Below are 21,437 nucleotides of genomic sequence, written 5' to 3'. Positions count from 1 at the left end.
TGGACTTGACATTCCAGGTTCCTATGCAGTATTGCTCTTTACAGCATCAGACCTTGCTTCTATCACCAGTCACATCCACAGCTGGGTATTGTTTTTGCTTTGGCTCCATCCCTTCATTCTTTCTGGAGTTACTTCTCCACTGATGTGATCACTATAAACTGTGGAAAATTCTGAAAGAGATGGGAATACCAGACCACCTGACTTGTCTCTTGAGAAGCCTGTATGCAAGTCAGGAAGCAACAGTTAGAACTGGACATGGAACAACAGACTGGTTCCAAATAGGAAAAGGAGTATGTCAAGGCTGTATATTGTCACCCTGCTTATTTAACTTATATGCAGAGTACATCATGAGAAACACTGGACTGGAAGAAACACAAGTTGGAATCAAGATTGCCGGGAGAAATATCAATAACCTCAGATATGCAAATGACACCACCCTTATGACAGAAAGTGAAGAGGAACTAAAAGGCCTCTTGATGAAAGTGAAAGAGGAGAGTGAAAAAGTTGGCTTAAAGCTCAACATTCAGAAAACGAAGATCATGGCATCTGGTCCCGTCACTTCATGGCAAATAGATGGGGAAACAGTGGAAACAGTGTCAGGCTTTATTTTGGGGGGCTCCAAAATCACTGCAGATGGTGATTGCAGCCATGAAATTAAAAAACTCTTACTCCTTGGAAGGAAAGTTATGACCAACCTAGATAGCATATTCAAAAGCAGAGACATTACTTTGCCAACAAAGGTCCTTCTAGTCAAGGCTATGGTTTTTCCAGTGGTCATGTATGATTGTGAAAGTTGGACTGTGAAGAAAGCTGAGTGCTGAAGAATTGATGCTTTTGAAGTGTGGTGTTGGAGAAGACTCTTGAGAGTCCTTTGGACTGCAAGGGGATCCAACCAGTCCATCCTAAGGGAGATCAGTCCTGGGTGTTCATTGGAAGGACTGATGCTGAATCTGAAACTCGAGTACTTTGGCCACCTCATGCGAAGAGTTGACTCATTGGAGGAGACTCTGATGCTGGGAGGGATTGGGAGCAGGAGGAGAAGGGGACGACAGAGGATGAGATGGCTGGATGGCATCACCGACTCGATGGACATGAGTTTGGGTAAACTCTGGGAGTTGGTGATAGACAGGGAGGCCTAGTGTGCTGCGATTCATGGGGTCACAAAGAGTCAGACACAACTGAGTGACTGAACTGAACTGAACTGAGATGAGTGCAACTGTGCGGTAGTTTGAACATCTTTGGCATTGCCTTTCTTTGGGATTAGAATGAAAACTGACCTTTTCTGGTTCTGTGGCCACTGCTGAGTTTTCCAAATTTGCTGGCATGTTGAGTGCTGCACTCTGGCATGTTGAGTGCAGCACTCTCACAGCATCACTTTTTAGGATTTGAAATACCTCAACTGGAATTCCATCACTTCCACTAGCTTTGTTCATAGTAATGCTTCCTAAGACCCACTTGACTTCACACTCGAGAATGTCTGGCTCTAGGTGAGGTAAACACCATCGTGGTTATCTGGGTCATGAAGATCTTTTTTGTGTAGTTCTTCTGTGTATTCTTGCCACTTCTTAATATCTTCTGCTTCTGTTAGGTCTATACCATTTCTATCCTTTATTGTGCCCATCTTTGCATGAAATGTTCCTAAAATGCACCTTAGTAGTTTTAGATGAATAGTTTGAATGAATTTAACAATTTCTCTAAATATGCTTAGTACTGTTTTTTAAAGATTACATTCTAGAGAGAGAGTCGAAAATACAAGAAAACCAACAAATACTTACAATTTGGTAGTACAGTGAAGGAAATGAACATAGTTTTAGATTAGAGATTGGGGAAAACCTACTTTATATAGAGTTAATGGGTTGATCAGGGAACGTGTTGGGGATGATAGCTAAAGCTGAAACCTTGGAGAGCTAGACATTAGTGGTTGGAGCTTGAAGAAAGTGGTCCAGACAATAGCATTTGTAAAATATGTAAAGTAGAGAAAATATTCTAGTACAGGAAGATAAATGCTTTTCAAAAAATGAATTCTTACTATTATTTATTGGAACCCGAAAGTATTTGGCCCTATCTTTGATTTTTCTTAAATTTCAGCTTCTAAATTTGTATAACTTTAAAATTACTGGAGAGAATTCTTTTGAAATAAAAATGACTCTTATAAATCCTCTTTAGTAAGAATTTTAATATGGTTGAGGTACATCTGCACTTCCATTTTAAAGTTGGTTTTCCCTGGTAACTATACAAGAAATTCATGTTTATTTTAAGATATGCAAAATTGCATGAAACAGAAAGTGAAAAGCACCCTGAATCCCTCCCCATCCCCTGGCTAATTCCTTTCAAAAGGTTTGTATTCACAGTCTCTTTCATTCGTTAGACTTAAATACTTATTGAGCACATGTATCATCCGGTTTACAGTGATGAGCCAAAACAGATATGGCTCCTCTCATTTACATTCTTGCCAAGTTGGACTGGTAAATGTAAAAACAAAGATATGTTAAGTGCTGCAAAATAGAGATACGCGACACAGTAAGTGTGTATAATAGGGGAGTTTCACCTAGGTAAGGCAGTCTGGGAAGGCTTCTCTGAAGAAGGGATGCTTGAGCTAAAGTAAAAGTATGATGTGTGTGTGTGTGTGTGTGTTTTGTAATGTGATAGATTCTTTTGTAATACATGATAGTCTCTTAATTTTATTGCTGAGGTACTACTGTATTCTTTGGATTTCCAAGGTACTGCTCTGTATTGTTTTTGTCTGGTTGATAGTTGCAGTTTTTCAGGAGAATTTCAGGGAACCTGACATACACAAGGATTTCTAAAGCTCATAATTAAATACCACTTTTCTTTCTAGCTGTCTGAAATGACAATACCCATCAACGAAAGAATCAACTATTAGGTTGGTGCAAACGTCATTGCGGTTTCAGACCGTGAATTTTAAATCATTATAACTAGGCTCAAACACACCTTTATTAGTCAAAATAGTAACCATTATAATCAGTGCATTTTTGCCAGTGAGAAATAAGTTTATTCCTGTGGTGTAAAAATTCATGCCTCAAGATTCGACAAACTCTTGGAAAGCATTTTCTGCGTCCTGCTGGTTGTGGAAGCGTTTTCCCTGCAGAAAGTTGTTGAGATGCTTGAAGAAGTGGTAGTTGGTTGGCAAGAGGTCAGGTTAATATGGCAGATGAGGCAAAATTTCGTTGCCCGTTTCTTTCAACTTTTGAAACAATGGTTGTGCGACATTAGTTGGGTGGTGTTGTTGACCAGTGCTGGCTGCAGGTGTTGCAGTTTTTGGTGCATCTCATTGATTTACTTCTCAGATATAATGGTTTCAGTGAGATTCAGAAAGCTGTAGTGGATCAGATGGGCAGCAAACCACCGAACAGTGATCATGACCTTTTTCGGTGCAACTTTGGCTTTGGGAAGTGCTTTGGAGTTCCTTCTCAGTCCAGCCACTGAGCTGGCCATCGCCAGTTGTATAAAATCCACTTTTTATCACATGTCACAATCCAATCGAGAAATGGTTCATTGTTGTTGCATAAAATAAGAGATGACACTTAAAAGCATTGATTTTTTTTTTTTTAATTTTCATTCAGTGCACGAGGCACCTACTTATCAAACCTTTCCAGTTTACTTCAAATGCTGAACTGCCATAGAATGATTGACATTGAGTTCTTTGGCAACTTCTTGTGTAGCTGTAAGAGGATCAGGCTTTTCACGTGGCACTAGTGGTTAAGAACCTGCCTGCCAATGCAAGAGACATAAGAGATGTGGGTTCAGTCCCTGGGTTGGGAAGATCCCCTGGAGGTGGGCATGGCAACCCCCTCTAGTGTTCTCGCCTGGAGAATCCCATGGACAGAGGAGCCTGGCAGACTAGAGTCTGTAGGGTTGCAAAGAGTCGGACATGACGGAAGAGACTGAGAATGCACACAGCAGCTTCAGTGATGCTCTCAGTTGGTCATTATCAACTTCTGGTGCCTGGCCACTGTGCTCCTCATCATCAAGGCTCTTGTCTCCTTTGCACAACTTCTGCAACCACCACTGCACTATGCATTCGTTAGCAGTTCCTGGGCCAAATGCAATGTTGAAGTTGCGAGTTGTCGCCACTGCTTTATGACTCATTTTGAACTCAAATAAGAAGATGGCTCAAATTTGTTTTTTGTCTACCATCATTTCCTTCAGTTCAGTTACTCAGTTGTGTCCGATTCTTTGTGAACCCCATGGTCTGCAACATGCCAGGCTTCCCTGTCTATCACCAACTCCTGGAGCCTACTCAAACTCATGTCCATCCAGTCAGTGATGTCATCCAACCATCTCATCTAATGTCATCCCTTTATCCTCCTGCCTTCAATCTTGCCCAGCATCAGGGTCTTTGCCAATAAGTCAGTTCTTCGCATCAGGTGATGAAAGTATTGGAGTTTCAGCTTCAGCATCAGTCCTTCCCATGAATACTCAGGACTGATTTCCTTTAGGATTGACTGGTTGGATATCCTTGCAGTCCAAGGGACTCTCAAGAGTCTTCTCTAACACCACAGTTCAAAAGCATCAATTCTTTGGTGTTCAGCTTTCTTTATTGTCCAACTCTCACATCCATACATGACTACTGGAAAAACCATAGCTTTGACTAGATGGACCTCTGTTGGCAAAGTAATGTCTCTGCTTTTTAATATGCTGTCTAGGTTGGTCATAGCTTTTCTTCTAAGGAACAAGTGTCTTTTAATTTCATGGCTACAGTCACCATCTGCAGTGATTTTGGAGCCCCCAAAAATAAAGTCTCTCACTGTTTCCATGGTTTCCCCATCTATTTGCCATGAAGTGATGGGGCCAGATGCCACAATCTTAGTTTTAGGAATGTTGAGTTTTAAGCCAATTTTTTCACTCCTCTTTCACTTTCATCAAGAGGCTCTTTAGTTCTTCTTTACTTTCTCCCATAAGGGTGGTGTCATCTGCGTATCTGAGGTTATTGATATTTCTCCTGGCAATCTTGATTCCAACTTGTGCTTCATCCCGCTAGCATTCGCATGATATACTCTGCATATAAGTTAAATAAGCAGGGTGGCAATATATAGCCTTGACATACTCCTTTCCATTGTCTAAAATAAATATAAAATACAAGCAAGTAATAAGTCATTAGCAAAAAAACATTAAAATGATGGATAACATAACCACATTTATTTAAGAATGTATTCCAATATCAAATGGCAAAGTTCAGCAATGCAAAACCACAATTACTTTTGCACCAACTTAATAGTCAGGTCTTTGTAAACCAGAGGTAAACTGTAAAAAGCCAAAGTAATAGCAGATAATGCGTTCACAGTTAAGTCCCTCCAGTTGTAAGCAGTAGTACACGTTCCTATCTACTCAGTTACTGGCTTCTGTGCCTGCTGTATATATTCTTTACTCTATTTTAATACTGCATCTCTGTTGACTTATCGTATGAAAATCCAGAGTAAAGCTAAGTGATATGGGACTTCCTTGATGGTCCAGTGGTTGAGTCTGCCTTGCAATGCAAGGGACACAGATTTGATCCCTTTTCCGGGGGGATCCCATATGCAGCAGGGCAGCTGAGCCTGTGTGCCACAGCTACTGAGCCCATGCACCACAAGTGCTGAAGCCTGCATGTCCTTGAGCCTGTGCTCCACAACAAGAGAAGCCATTGCACTGGGGATCCTGCATGCTGCAAATAGAGAATGGTCCATGCTCACTGCAACTAGAGAAAGCTTGCACAGTAACGAGAGACCCAACATAGCCAAAACCAAATAAATACATTAAAAAAACAGACCACCAAGTGATGTGCTGAACAGCACATGAAGCTCTTCATAGAATCTTCTCTTTTTTCTGGTTACTCTTTATGCTCTTTGAGATTACAGATCGTGTCTTTTAAGACTTAGTTCCTAGTACAGAGTATTCCTGGCTTATTGCTGCTGCTAAGTTGCTTCAGTTGTGTCTGACTCTGTGCGACCCCATAGACGGCAGCCCACCAGGCTCCCCTGTCCCTGGGATTCTCCAGGCAAGAACACTGGAGTGGGTTGCCATTGCCTTCTCCAATGCGTGAAAGTGAAAAGTGAAAGTGAAGTCGCTCAGTCGTGTCCGACTCTTAGCGACCCCATGGACTGCAGCCCACCAGGCTCCTCCATCCATGGAATTTTCCAGGCAAGAGTACTGGAGTGGGGTGCCATCGCCTTCTCTGTCCTGGCTTATTAGGTACCCAATAAATTTGTCTGAATCAACTTCAAATCTTACTCCTCTTTGTATCATCCTCCAAATTTATATATTTATTCCTTCTCTCTTGAGCTCTAGTTACACATCTGCTTGGACCAGTACTTGCCTCCTTATACTCCTCCCCCATCACCTTTTTACCTTGTCTTGGCTATAACTAGAATCCCCTTTTGGGGTGAGTGGTGTCTAATTCTTTCAGCTTTTAAACCTTTACCTTTCTTAGATTGCCCTGTTTCTCTTCTTCAGTTCAGTTCAGTTCAGTTCAGTCTCTCAGTCGTGTTTGACTCTTTGCGACCCCATGAATCGCAGCACGCCAGGCCTCCCTGTCCATCTCCAACTCCCGGAGTTCATTGAGACTCACGTCCATCGAGTCAGTGATGCCATCCAGCCATCTCATCCTCTGTCGTCCCCTTCTCCTGCTGCCTCCAGTCCCTTCCAGAATCAGAGTCTTTTCCAGTGAGTCAACTTTTCGCATGAGGTGGCCAAAGTACTGGAGTTTCAGCTTCAGCATCATTCCCTCCAAAGAAATCCCAGGGCTGATCTCCTTCAGGATGGACAGCAAATCCTGTGGATTGTTTGTCACGTCCCTCACGTCTCTTCCACCATTACTGCCTGGTCTGTGTACCACTATCCTAGTGTGTCTTCCTCTCATAGTTGGATTACTAACATGTTTTCAGTTTACGCTCTCTGCCTCTCCTGGTGAAGCCTTTACTTGTCTATGTGCTGTTGCCATTTTTGTCTTCCTGAAATGCCTCTTTGAACGTACCTTTCTGCTTAAATAGAACTGTACCCTGCACACAGGATTACTTCTAGGAGCCTGATCCCTTTGCTTTTATATTCAGTCTTCCCTTGTTTGGCTTTCATTCTGTGGTGATGTCTTTCCCTTTAGCCTCACAGTCTAGCTGATTGTCTCCTCCCAGTCTCTTCTGCCTCATTTGGTTTAATGATACATGGGTTTTCCTTATTCCTGTCCTTTATTACCAACTGGGCTATGAGTTATAGATTGTCATGTTCCTTTTGGAATATGTTCCTAAAATATGTTCCTAAAATTTGTGCTGATATAATGAACTGTTATCCATACCTCATCTTTAAAACTTTCTTTTTTCACTTAGGTGCTGTGTGTGTGTGTGTGTGTGTGTGTGTGTGTTTAGGTGGGGGAAACGGAGCCTGTCAGAGAAAGGTTACCACTTTTTTCTTTCACTTGCCATTTGCAGCACAGTTAATTCCTTCTTTAGGTGGGGGAAACAGGGAGCCTGTCAGAGATAGGTTACTCTCATAGCTCAGTTGGTAAAGAATCCGCCTGCAATGCAGGAGACCCCAGTTGATTTCTGGGTTGGATTCCTGGGTTGGGACGATCCGCTGGAGAAGGAATAGGCTACCCACTCCAGTATTCTTGGGCTTTCCTTCTGGCTCAGCTGGTAAAGAATCCGCCTGCAATGCGGGAGACCTGGGTTCAATCCCTGGGTTGGGAAGATCCCTTGGAGAAGGGAAGGGCTACCCACTCCAATATTCTAGCCTGGAGAATTCCATGGAGTCACAAGAGTCAGACATAACTGAGTGACTTTCACTTCACTAATTCCTTCTTAAACAATCTTATTCATGACTGTGTAATCTTTCCATCTTTTCCTCCCCAGTTTCCACTTAGACTGTCATAATTCCGCTTCCTTTCTGTTCCTTTTAAGTTTCCCCTAGATAGAAATTCGAAAGTGTTTGATCACTAGATTCCATTGTAGTCACTCAAACTGCAGTATTGATGAGATTTGATCCCTGGATTGAGAAGATCCCCTGGAGGAGGGCATGGCAACCCACTCCAGTATTTGTGCCTGGAGAATCCCATGGACAGAGGAACCTGGCAGGCTATGGTCCATAAGGTCAGAGAGAGTTGGACGTGACTGAAGTGACTTAGCACACATGCAAGATTTACCTTACACAGATTATCCTATGTATTTCCTAATGGAATGTTAGATTTGGGGGGATTCTGTGGGTTTTAAGGTAGAACTAGAAGTTCCCTGAAAGATATCTTAGGCATTATTCAACTTTTTGTTGGGGCAGTTTGTTTTATTAACTTCTTTGTTAGTCTACCATCTATTATTGTAAGAAGACTTGGCTTTTCAGGAGAAGGCTCAGTTTGATATTTAACATTCAAAAAGGCTGGGTTAGTGTGACTTCAGAAGAGCATAAAAGAGAAAACGGAATTTTTCTTCTATCCCTGCTTATGCTATTGAAATGTGACTTTAACATTTTTAATAATAACTGTTTTGAAAGAACTTCTCGTGGAGGTTTTTTGCAAAAGAAAATAATTCCATGATTTAACTTCCATGATTTTGGTTTTCATAGGAACTAATTAAATCACATTTAAGGAGTGATAATAGATATGTTATTCCCAATGGTGTACCTTAGGGTAGCTTTAATGTGTTAGGTGGCCCAGCATGACAGGCACACAGAATTTGCTCAGAAGCCAGTTTTCATGTGCGGCATTGTCTTACATATCTGGGCTATCGAATACATTTTCTCTTCTCCTTCGAAGAAAACTCGGAGGTGAGCAATCCCTGGTGCACATGAATATACCAAAGATACAAAATATGGACTCCATGCTGAGTAGGTCCTTTGGGAGTTAGAAGAAATGCTTATTTTCCTTAGATAGTTTATGCATCATTAGGCAGTAGCCAAGCTTCCCCAGAATCCACTGAGGAATGTGAGAGAAGCTGTGAGGATTGGCGAAAGGGGAGGCAGGAAAGGAGAATGAGCACAAGAGAGAAAGAGAGTAGATGCTGGTGGGAAGTGATGGGGGAAAGAAAAGGCTGCCTTATTTCTTGTAAGATGTGCATTATTTTCACCTCATAACATCTCTGAAGTTGGGATGTGTCTAATAACTGTTGGCGTCTGAATATTGCTTTTCACTAGGTGGCAGTTTTGATGTTATTGTCATTGCACGTGCATGAAGTCTGCTTTTGCTGTTTTATTGCTGTCATTTCTCTCATTTACACCCTCTGGGAAGATCAAGCAAGGACCAGTAGCAAAACTTGCAGGATGGGTGTCAGTGGTTTGAACTATAATCCAGGAGTAATATTGGAACATTCTTCAAACCTGCAGTATTGATGGCAGAAAAATGATATTATGAAGAAAAAACTAAGTGATGAGAAAACATGGTGTGACAGTTTAATTTACAACTTTCTTTTCCTTCAAGGTTCATAAAATAATGGTAGATTGACTTTGTATATTTGATGAAGTAGCCCAGCTGTGTATTTAAAAATCCTGATCCTGATGTAAAAAAATTTCATGATTATTACAACAGTAATGACTACAGTTTCCCTTTGCTGAATATGTACTGTGCCAGGCACTGAGTTAAGTGTTTATCTCATTTAATTCTCAGGACTGATATTCATTATACAAAATAGAAATAAATGGAGGTTTAGGTGTGTTAGATCCAGAATTTGAACCCTAGTTCATTAGACCTCAGATCTAGTGTTTTTGTGTGTTACAATACATATATTAATATTAATGTTCCTGTGTAGGTTAGCCTTATTGTATATTTCTAGCCAGTTTTCTTGTTCTGCCACCTATGTTCCAGCAAACTGAGCTGTAATATTTCCCTGTCCTGGTAGATATAGTCTCTGATTTTATGTCTTTCCAGGAATAGCATTTATGCCTAAGATACAGCTACTTCATGCCTTTTGTCTTCCTCCATTCCCTTCCCCAACGGCCATCCCCTGAATTTCTTTAACATCCTGTTCACCCTGAGGGTATCTGTCGTTCTCCATGGTGTATTGCAGAGAGGGATGGGCACTTTTAGTTGATTAACTTGTAATTCTTTACAGTTAAGGTCTGGGCCTGATTTATCTTTTAGCCACTTAGCATCTAGTTTAGTGGCTTGCCCTTTTTAGGTATGCTTAGTAAACATGTGTTGGATAAGTAAGAGTATAAATCTGAGGTTAAGTGTAGCATGTTATTTGTGCCTTAGTTGACCCAGAAAGCATTGTAGAAAGGGAGCATAGAGGACCAGGTTTAACTACCCCACAATCTGTAACCTCTAAAGACTTAAGTTACTGAATGTAACCTTTTTGAAATTTTCTCTATTACTTTGATAAGTTTAACAATAGTATTAAAGAGTTTTGTGGATGACTGTGAACACAATCAGCTGATTGAATTGAGTATGGGTGTTCTCATTGTTTCCAAATTCATTTTATTTAGTGAAAGGTGAAGGGAGTGTGAAAAATGGAACTAACTTTTTAATGAGAGATATAAAATTAAACCTTTTGGGTACCAGAAAACCTAATCATACTCTAATTTTCAAAGGTATTGCAAGTTCACTTGGGGCTCATGTTGCATATGCTAGCATATGCAAATCAAAAATTGTTATTTTAGTTTATTTTTATATACATAATGAAAAAATTATTTCATAACGGAGGACTTTTGTGAGGATAGAGAATAAATCTATTGCTGTATCGCAAGCACTCTGATACTTTCATTTCAGTTTATGAGCCAATATGTTACTTTTAAATACATATTTTACAGAAAAGATGACAAGAGAAAATTGCTGTTACATGGATATCATAAACAGTTTCACCCACAGTATAACAATTTTCACTTAGAAATATAAATGCTAAGTATTAAGAAAGTGAATATGTGAAATAGAGTTGGGCATATTCTTAGAGTGTTAAATGGAGAGTGCAGAATACCAAGCAGTGCTGTGTTAAACCTCAGTCATGGCCAGAAGTTGGGGAGACTATATATATGCAGAGAAAAAAAATTTAAGGAAGTAAGTATACCAAATGTTAATGCAGTGATGTGGGTAAGTATATTTTATAATTAGAACATTTGTATCTAGAAAAAAATGTTTTAAAAGTAGTACATTATTCCATCATTTCTTAGATAATTATGTTCTTGTGATAAATGTGGCAAAAATGTCCTAATGATAATTTAAAAGGCTTTGGATTAAGTCTGCTATAATAAATGTAAATTTTATACAATAGTAGAAACAGACAGTCCTTTCATACCTCAAGAGTGACTGAGCTCAACAGAGAGAAGAGTGAGTTAAAGTAGATTAAGAAGCTAAAGAAGCATGGGAATTTGCTGTGTGACTCAGGGAACTCAAACATGCTCTGTGACAATCTAGAAGGGTGGGATGGGGAGGGAGATGGGAGGGAGATTCCGGAGAGAGGGGACATGGGTGTACCTATGGCTGAGTCTTGTTGATGTTTGACAGAAAACTACAAAATTCTGTAAAGCAATTATCCTTCAATTAAAAAATGAAGTGGCAAAAAAGAAAAGTTGAAAGAAAATTACCAGGCCCTACACTAATGTATTTGCACGTGTGTATTAAAATGCAGTTACGTGAAAGCAAAAAAAAAAAAGTTGATGAGCTATATTAAGTGGTATAAAAAAGTCAGTTTGAAAATGAACACATTGGATTATCCTTGGTTGAAATTGTGTGGTCTTATTTTTTGATAACATGTAATGATTTGAATGTTTTGGAGAAGTCTAGGAGATATGGAAGGTATTAATAGTAGATCCTGAAGGGGAGAGCATTTCTTTGCAGGAGGCTTAGTGGGCAGTGTGTGCAGTCCTTAGGAACATAGGTTTCTGGAGCTGGGCTGCTAGGGTTCAGTTCCTGACTTTGTTTCTTCCTATCTTTGTAAATAAACATCTAATTTATATAAGTTACATCTAATTTCCTTTCACCTATTCTCTTATCTGTTAAATGAAAATTATGGAATTTACCTTGTATGACTGTTTTGAGGTTTGAATGATTTTCAGTTTATAGGTGCTCGATGGTGGTTGGCATAGTGAAGTTTCAATAAATGTTAGTGGTATTATTCTTCTTATCAGAGGAATATTATTATCTGCTTTAGCAGTTGCTTTTGTAGAAAGGAAACTATTCACATTCTTAAAATAGCTGTATTCTTTCAAGAAAGTTATATGTCTAAAAGTCTACCTCTGTGGGTAACTTTTTAAGATCACGCATGCACTTTTGTCTTTTCATCAGTAGCAGCACAGCCCACAGTCTACACTTCCTATAGAGGGTTTTTAGCATGACACAGTAACAGAGGTTCATAATAATAACTAAGTCATTAAGAAAAGCTTCTGCTATATTTAGGTCTTCATGAGCCAGTGATATTTGGTTCAGGAATGCACTCATTCAAAATGAAATCACTTTAAATGCAAACCAGTATTTTATAGTGGATTGTGAATAAAAGGTCTTATTGGGACTTTATCTTAAAAAAACTAAAAATTTGGAAAATCATTAGGTTATAATTGTAAACATGCATTAATCTTATAATAAAGACTGAATTGAATGTAGACCTAATTTTTCTAATAAAATAATTTAGTTGCATAATATGACATTCTACATGCTTGACATTTGTGATACTAATATTAAGAGCATTTTTATTGTTGTGAAAATACTCATAAAAATATGTATCAATTTCCCCAGGGACTTCTGTTAATCTTTTGATAGTGAAGTTATTGTTTCTGAACAGAGAATAGATTTCCTTACTGATCACTATAAAAGTGGTGGACTTCCCAGGCTCACTGTTCATCATCAGTGCAAACCCCTGGAGTACGAATAAAGTTGCTATGGACATGTACTTGCCTTTAGGTTGACATAGCACTTGTTTCAGTTGGATACCTACCTAGGAATGGAATTGCTGGATCATAGGGATCCATGTTTAGCATTAGTAGATGTTGTCAGTCTCCCAAAGTGGTTGGGCTAATTTATGTTTCTGTTGGGCTAACAGAATATGTAAGAGTTGTTTTGATTATCATGAACATCTGCTTTTTTTTTTTTTTTAATTCTAGCCATTCTGGTGGATGTAGAGTGATACTTCACTGTTTTTTTTTTTAATTTTTTAAAAAATTTCTTTGATAACTAATGCTGTTGAACCCATTTTATCATCTAATGGCAGTTTTGATACCTTTTGTGAAAGTTCCTGATCAGGCCTTTTATTTACTAGTGAATTTTTATGATCAGTTTTGCTCCTTTTTTAACTTTGTAAGTTGAAACTTATAAAACAAATACTTGGATTACTTGTGGCACACACCAGCTATACAGTTTGGAAAGTTACAAAACATTTTTAAAAAGAATTCTGGTAAACGTTTAAAGTTTTTAATCATTCCACATTTAAAGAGGTGAGTGCAAAGTTTGTCCTTTCCCCTTTCCCAGTAGTAGAAATTCATGTGTGAATAGCATATTTCAGTTTATAAAACATTTATTACATGTGTGTTTAATTGTGTTTTTAGTACTTTAGGCACACATTATTTTATTTCTTCAATATTTTAATGACTTAGGAACCATCATCCCTATTTTATGGAAAAATCAATGGAGTTAGAGTGATACCTCATCATGGTCATATATCTAGTAAAGGATAGAATCTGATTCTCTTCTATTTTCATTATGATACTTTAAAAAATTAAAATAGTGCATTTTTGTGTTATAAAATATTTATACACATAGAAAAATAGAGAAAATAATATACTGATGATTTGTCAGATTTTCTTCTAATGTAGTTTTAAAAGAAACACAGCTAAAGCTTTTCCATTCTTTCTTCTACATTCTTTCCTTCTTTCCCTGAAAAGTAATCAGTATTCAGTATGCATGTTATTTTCATGCATACTTTTATTCTCTCTGTGCATGTCTGTAAAGAACTATTTTTTTTGTTTTAAATTTTATGCTGTTGCTCTTATAAAGGTATTTTATGTTTTTATGAATTGCTATTCTAAAACTCTCTACTCATTCATTTAATAAACAAGCACTGTCCTTAGGTTCAAGGTTATATGATGATGGATAAGAAAGACAAGGCTACCTGTCTACTAACATTTTTGTGAGAAAGACTTGTAGTTAATAAGTAAAATCAATATCATTGTTTTGAATGCCATGAGAGAAAATTGAGCAGGATCAAGGGATAGAGAATGATGTGGGAATTGGATGTATGCTATTTTAGATAAAATAGCAAGGGACCTCCTTTTCAGGAGGTGACAACTGAGCAGCTAAATTAATTGAGAGAGAAAGCCATGTTAAAAATCTGGGAGAGGAGATTTCCATAGGAGGGAACATCAAGTGCAAAGGCCTTGAGGTAGAAATGACTTTGGAGTATTTGAGAAATGAAAAGCCTTCAGGTGTGGTTAAGTACAAAGTTAGCTAAGAGAAGGCTAAGAAATGAGATAGGAGGAGAAGCCAAAGGCTCAATTGTGTAGGTCCCATAAAGCAATGTTAAAGAATTTGGATATTGAGTGTAATGGGAAACAGCTGGATGATTTTTGAGCCGAAAAAGGACGTGGTTTGATATACTGTTTTTAGCTTTTTTTTTTTGGCTGTGCCTTTGCAGCATGTGGGATCTTAGTTCCTTGACCAGGGATCGAATTAATACTACTACGTTGGAAGCCCGGAGTCTTAAGCACTAGATTGCCAGGGAAGTATGGTTTGATACACTTTTAAGATTACTGTTTAAGATTCCAGATTACTGGAATTCTGTGTATTAGAAAACAGGATGATAGTTCTGTAGAGATACGGAAAGAGCTTGATGATAACATTGTGTATACATTTTTCTCTGCGTTTTTTCAATATACTACTATTTATGTAAAAAAGGTTATGATTATTTATATATCTGTATTTGTGTAAAATTTCTCTGGAAAGACATAAAAGACAAAAGAGGGATTCCCTGTGAGAAGGGGAACTGAAGATGGGAGAAAAATAAGAAGGAAGCTGACCACTCTATACTTAACATGACAGGAAAATACTTAAAAATTGTAACAGAAATCGTACACGTCTTCAGTATTCAGTCAGCCAAATTTTCACAAAGTGACTCTCGCATAAAATCACTCAGAGGGAAATGAAGAGCTTTGCCAGGATGGCAGAAACCCTCAAGTTTCCTTCTGGTCAGTGCCCGCAGCCTTCCTTTTAAAGGGTAGCCACCATCCTGAGCTCTCATAGCATGAATTGGTTTCACCTGTTTGTTTTTTGGTTTTGTACTGGCACTCTTAACTCCATTCTGTTCTATAGTAGATAACAGGTTATCAACTAGTTGTGTTTTAGCATTATGCCTCTGTTAACATATTATTGACCCCAGGGATTTTTATAGAAACTAATACCTGTAGCCAGCGATTTGTTATGTAAGTGAATATTGAAACACTCTGGTCAATAATGTTCGGGTAACAAAAGGAGTATTACTATGTCTGTGGTCTGTACATTGTTAAAAGGTTAAAACAATACAGAAGCATATGGAACAAATCATGCAGGACTCCCTTTCTATTGCTTATCTCCCATTCCATGCTTCTCCCTAGAGGTAACTGCAGTCGGTTATTTAGTGTGTAGCCTTTTAGTCCTTGTTCTGGGTTTATATACACAAATAACTTTTCCCCCTTTTTTCTTGTTAGTAAATAATATGGTTAGTATTTAATAGTAGAGATGCTAGATTAGTAGTTAACATTTATTAAGCATGCTGTAGTGGTTAACTAAGTATCAGGTTTTCAAGCTCCTCTGCTTTTGTCTCCCTCCTCTTTAACATATCATTGCTTCGTACATGCTGTCTCTCATATACATGCACTACTCTAGATTGCCAGGAGAAATATCAGTAACCTCAGATATGCAGATAACACCATCCTTATGGCATAAAGTGAAGAGGGACTAAAGAGCCTCTTGATGAAGGTGAAAGAGGAGAGTGCAAAAGCTGGCTTAAAACTCAGTATTCAAAAAACTAAGATCATGGTATCTGGTCCCATCAGTTCAGTTCAATTCAGTCACTCAGTTGTGTCCAACTCTTTGCAACCCCATGGACTGTAGCATGCCAGACTTCCCTGTTCGTCACCAACTCCCAGAGCTTGCTCAAACTCATATCCATCGAGTTGGTGAGGCCATCCAACCGTCTCATCCCCTGTCATCCCCTTCTGTCATCCCTTTCTGATCCCATCACATCATGGCAAATAGATGGGGGAACAGTGGAAACAGTGACAGACTATTTTCCTGGGCTCCCAAATCACTGTGGATGGTGGCTGCAGCCATGAAATTAAAAGACGCTTGCTCCTTGGAAGAAAAGCAATGACCAACCTAGATAGCGTATTAAAAAGCAGAGACATTTCTTTGCCTACAAAGGTCCGTATAGTCAAAGCTATGGTTTTTCCAGTAGTCATGTATGGATGTGAGAGTTGGACCATAAAGAATGCTGAGCCCCGAAGAACTGATGCTTGGTGTTGGAGAAGACTCTTGCGAGTCCCTTGGACTGCAGGGAGATCAAATCAGTCAATCCAAAGGAAACCAACCTTGAATATTCATTGGAAGAACTGATGCTGAAGCTGATCCTGCAATACTTTGGCCATCTGATGCGAAGAGCCGACTCATTGGAAAAGACCCTGATGCTGGGAAAGATGGAAGGCAGGAGGAGAAGGGGATGGCAGAGGATGAGATGGTTGGATGGCATCACCCACTTAATGGGCATGAGTTTGAGCAAACTCCAGGAGATGGTGAAGGACAGGGAAGCCTTGTGTGCTGCAATCCATGAGATCACAAAGAGTCGGATATGACTGAGTGACTGAACAACACTCTGTCTAGCCTCTGTTATATTCTAGTATTATGGAATTAAGGTCTTAGTCAGCTGGGCCTGTCTGCTCTTTATCCTGGGAAATGCTCTATTCATACCTGCCCATGTATTTTTTTATGTTCCCCTTTCCTTTGAAATTTCCCTTCTCATCTCAGACAACCAAATCATGCCTGTACTTTCTGACCCAGATGGCTTTTATCCTGTATCCTTAATGCTGCTACAACTGAAGACTTTTTATACAGTTTAACTCATAACACTGTACACTCTGTGACCTGTTCCTAAAGCGTGCTTTTGTTTTCTTGTTATATTTCCCTGGTTTAGTGTAGACAGTTTTGTTTTCCTGGTGAAAATTATCCTATGAAGTGTTGGGAAAGACATACTGCCTAGGCTTGGCATATCCATTCCTACGTAAGGAGTATACCTTCACTTCCCTGCACCCTTCCTCATATGGTTCCAGCACGCAGTCTGTAGAGCCACTGCCGAGCATGTCTCTCACTTCCCAGTGACAGCAAATTACTTGGTGGAATTTGAATTTAGTGAAGTGAGGTGTGCGTTTTTCTCTGCACTCTGTGTGGTCTGGCCTTGCAAGTAGGGAGGAGTCAACATAATTGAAGATTGTGCAGTTCCTAGTGACAGGTGCCAAGAGGTTATGATACACATTTCTTGGGTGTGGTGTACAGTGAATAAATGCTTGCAGCTCTTGGCCCTTTTTTGATCAGTGAGGCACTTTTTAATTAATATTTTTATTTCTAGAGGAAGAACTGTAGTTTTCCATAGCTCTTCAACCCTTTTCTCCTAAAGAGGAGTCAGTGCTCCTTTTTCTCTCCTTTTCTGGATCAGCACCTAGAACAGTGCCTAGCACTTTAATAGGCTCTTAGTAGGCAGCAGGCATATGTTGAAAGAATAAATCAATTGGCTCTTAAGATGAAACTATTTGATACTGTTTTTTTTTTTTTTAAGTACCATTATGACTATTCATAGTACATGGCACGTAATGTTGTTGAATTTAACTCTATTTTATTTTGTTTACTCAGACTGTAAGTATCCGCAGTGTGGGAGACCCGGGTTTGATCCCCAGCTTGGAAAGATCCCCTGGAGATGGAAATGGCCACCCACTCCAGTATTCTTGCCTGGGAAATCCCATGGACAGAGGAGCCTGGTGGGCTATAGTTGATGGGGTCACGAAGGGTTGGACATGACTGAGCAACTAACACTTTCACATTATGGGACTTATTTTATTTTTTGGCTCTGCTGGGTCTTTGCTGCTGCATGGGCTCTTCTCTAGTTGTGGTGCATGGGCCTCTCACTGCGGTGGCTTCTCCTGTTGTGGAGCAGAGGCTCTAGGGCACGCAGGCTCAGTAGCCGGAACTCCCGGGCTCTACAGGTTCAATGGTTGCATCGCACAGGCTTAGTTGCTCTGTGGCATGTGGGATCTTCCCGGATCAGGGAACAAACCTGTGTCTCCTGCAGTGGCAGGCGATTCATTACCTGTTAGTCACCAGGGAAGCCCTACTGGAGTTTTAACTGAGCACATATAGTCTTTTCTGGGAAGATCACCCCAATCCAGAATAAACTTGATGCTAGAATAGTCTATTATTTGTCCAAGACAGAGTTGCAGCATTATTTAGGTCTAAGAAAGGAAGCATCTTTTGTTACTGACATCCTTTTCCAAGCATTACTCCTGCTATTTCACTAATAACTAATTGTATGGTTGACTGTAGTAACCACAGGAGATTGTACCCACTCTTATCAGTGGAATGCCACTCCATATCACTTCTTCAGGGTATACAATGGTGTTCTGCCTGGAGCAGGTTCATTAGCTTAACATACTTAAAATATCGGAGAAGGCAATGGGAATTATGAAATGATAAACTATTTTGGGGGGGATTAAACCTTGGGTTTATTCTTTGTAAATCTAACTTTCTTCATTTTAAACGTAGATACTTCCCAATTTTCTGCCAGTTGTAATGATTTATTTGAGTATGTCTTATGACAACTTCTAATACAATTTGCATCTAATAATGTGACTTGAATAGTACTGTGACTTTTGTGCAAACCTTACAAGTCTGTGAAACATTTTAAAGAAAGTAATGATGCTAGGGAAGCACTAGGTTTCTCTTAAGACCTTTGTTCAAATCAGGATACTATTACGTTCAAAACTGACACAGCATATAACATGGATTTCAGTGAAGAAAACTACTTCAGAAACTTGGCTTCTGACGGAAGGAAATAAAGGTCTAGGGGCTGTTTTTTGTGGGGTGATAATGTGTAGAAAGTAGAGCACCCTACTTTGCTTGTGGTTATCATTTGACATTGCCAATGAGATTCATATTACGAAGAAGGAAGTGAGTGGTCACAGGACTTAAGAGAAAATTTTTCTATCTAGACTTAGGTTTTTTGTTTTATTTGGTAAGGCTTTTCTGCTCTTATTGAAAGTAACATACTTTTCAAATTATATTGATTTAAATGTATGTAAATTTTGTTTATTTAAACTAGGGATCTTATCCTTTTTACCTTTTCTCTTTCAGGGCTTGAACCAATGAAAGAAGCTTCTGGCACTTATGAAGATAAATGTTACTCCTTCCTTTTAAATTGCAGCTTTTGCTTAGGGCCTGTATATGACTTTCCACCTGTCATCTGTATGTTCAGTAGACACTGACTTTGAGTTGCAGAAAGGTTTCTGAAGATTTAAATCAAATGACGTCAATGGCCAGCTTGTTTTCTTTTACTAGTCCAGCAGTAAAACGATTGTTGGGCTGGAAGCAAGGTGATGAAGAGGAGAAATGGGCAGAAAAGGCAGTTGATGCTTTGGTGAAAAAACTAAAAAAGAAAAAAGGTGCCATGGAGGAACTGGAGAAAGCCTTGAGCAGTCCAGGACAGCCCAGCAAATGTGTCACTATCCCCAGATCTTTAGATGGACGCCTGCAGGTTTCTCACAGAAAAGGCTTACCCCACGTTATATACTGTCGTGTTTGGCGCTGGCCTGATCTGCAGAGTCATCATGAGCTAAAGCCATTGGATATTTGTGAATTTCCTTTTGGATCTAAGCAAAAAGAAGTTTGTATCAACCCATACCACTATAAGAGAGTGGAGAGTCCAGGTAGGTTTTAATTCCCCTGGGAAGAATTATAAAAACTTCTGCCTCCTGATTTGCATTTGACTGAATTTAGTAATTAATAGATTACTTTAGTTTTATGCTTCCTCCTTAAAGTTTGTAATCTTGGGAGGAATACTGGACCAACCTCAAATAAAAGTTAAGAAAGAATTCCTGTCCTGACCTCAGCCACGTGACCCCACCTCCAGCGTACCTTGTTCAGTTAGGAATCTCCATCTGTATTACCTCTACATTACCGTTCTTCCTGTTCTTTGTTGATACCCACTCTTGTTAGTCTTTCTTTTCTACCTTTTGACTTGTCAAATTCACTAATGACTGTGTTCTTACAAACAGAGGGATCAATCATTCTGGGTCCTCATCTTATTTGCCCTGTCAGCATTGTTTGGTACAGTTGCTCTCCTTTCCTCCCACTCAAAACTTTTTCATATTGGCTTCTGAAGCACAGCACTCTTAGAATTCTCCTACCTCACTACCTGTTTTTGCTTAGTCGCTTTGTTGGTCATTTTCCTGTTTTCACAGGACTCAGTCCTTGACTTTTTCTCCATCTATATTTTTCCTGTAGGTACTCTCATGTTATCACATGTCTTAAAACCATCTATAAATTCATGCTCACATTTTGAACTCCAGAGTCAGCTTCTTCTGACTCTATCCAGTTGCCTACATAACATCTCCACCCGAATGTCTAATAAACATACCAGATTTAATGTCAAAATAGGACTTCGGATTTGTTTTTCCCACTAAATCATTTTTTCCTCCAGTTTTCCCTGTTGAAGTCAACGGCAGTATCATTCACATAATTGCTCCCTAGAAGTCATCTTTTATTTCTCTCTGAAATTCTGTGCTTAAGCTATGAGGAAATGCTGTTTGCTATACCTTCAAAATGTACTTTGATCATATCATCTCTCACCATCTCTAACACCACTACTCTAGTACAGACCATCATCATCTTTTACCTTTAAGTAGTCTCCTAATTGGTCTCTGCCACTTCTCTGTCCCCCAGCCCATTCTGTTTCCTGTTATAGCAGCCAGAGTGAGTGTTAGGAAGTATATATCAAATCATGTCAGTCCCTGCCCAGACACTTAAAGGCTTTCTGTCACACTTAGAACAGATTTCTACAAGGGTCTCCATGACCTATCCTCAAGCTTCCTCTGTTCCCTGGACTTGTCATACATGCTCTTTCCTCTACTTAGAGTACTCTCCCCCAAGCATCTTTTCATGTCACATTTTCTTATTTCATTCTGTCCTTGCTTAAATGCCTCATCACTGCTTGACTGTTAGGTATTCATTTTGTTTATTGACTAATGTGAGAAGGACCTTCCTCTGTCTCATTCTGTACTGCATTCCCAGTGCCTAGAATAGTTTTATTACCTGGAACTTAGGAGTGAGTGCTCAGTAAGTATTTTTTTGTATTGAATGAATTATATAAGCTGAGATACTAGTTGGGTACATTACTTACCTATTGCTACATAACAAAGTACCATAAGCTAAGGGGCTAACACACATTAATTATTTCACAGTTTCTGTCAAGTCAGGAGTCAGGCATGGCTTTACTTGGATCCTTTGCAAGGCTGTAAACTAGGTA

At 39.2% G+C, this 21,437-nt stretch overlaps 1 protein-coding gene across 1 annotated transcript in view; it reads left to right on the top strand.

The window, feature by feature from the left end:
• Positions 1-21,437, top strand: part of SMAD5 (SMAD family member 5) — a 62,646-nt gene that overhangs the window by 8,627 nt on the left and 32,582 nt on the right. The window contains exon 2 of the mRNA XM_010844478.1: positions 19,268-19,839. Within this exon, the coding sequence (XP_010842780.1) occupies positions 19,437-19,839 (403 nt within the window). The 5' untranslated portion in view covers positions 19,268-19,436. The remainder of the gene's footprint in view (positions 1-19,267; positions 19,840-21,437) is intronic.

This window comes from Bison bison, unplaced genomic scaffold, assembly GCF_000754665.1.
Source record: "Bison bison bison isolate TAMUID 2011002044 unplaced genomic scaffold, Bison_UMD1.0 scf7180017864203, whole genome shotgun sequence".
Classification (NCBI taxonomy): Eukaryota; Metazoa; Chordata; class Mammalia; order Artiodactyla; family Bovidae; genus Bison; species Bison bison.
This window is presented reverse-complemented; position numbering and strand designations above follow the sequence as displayed.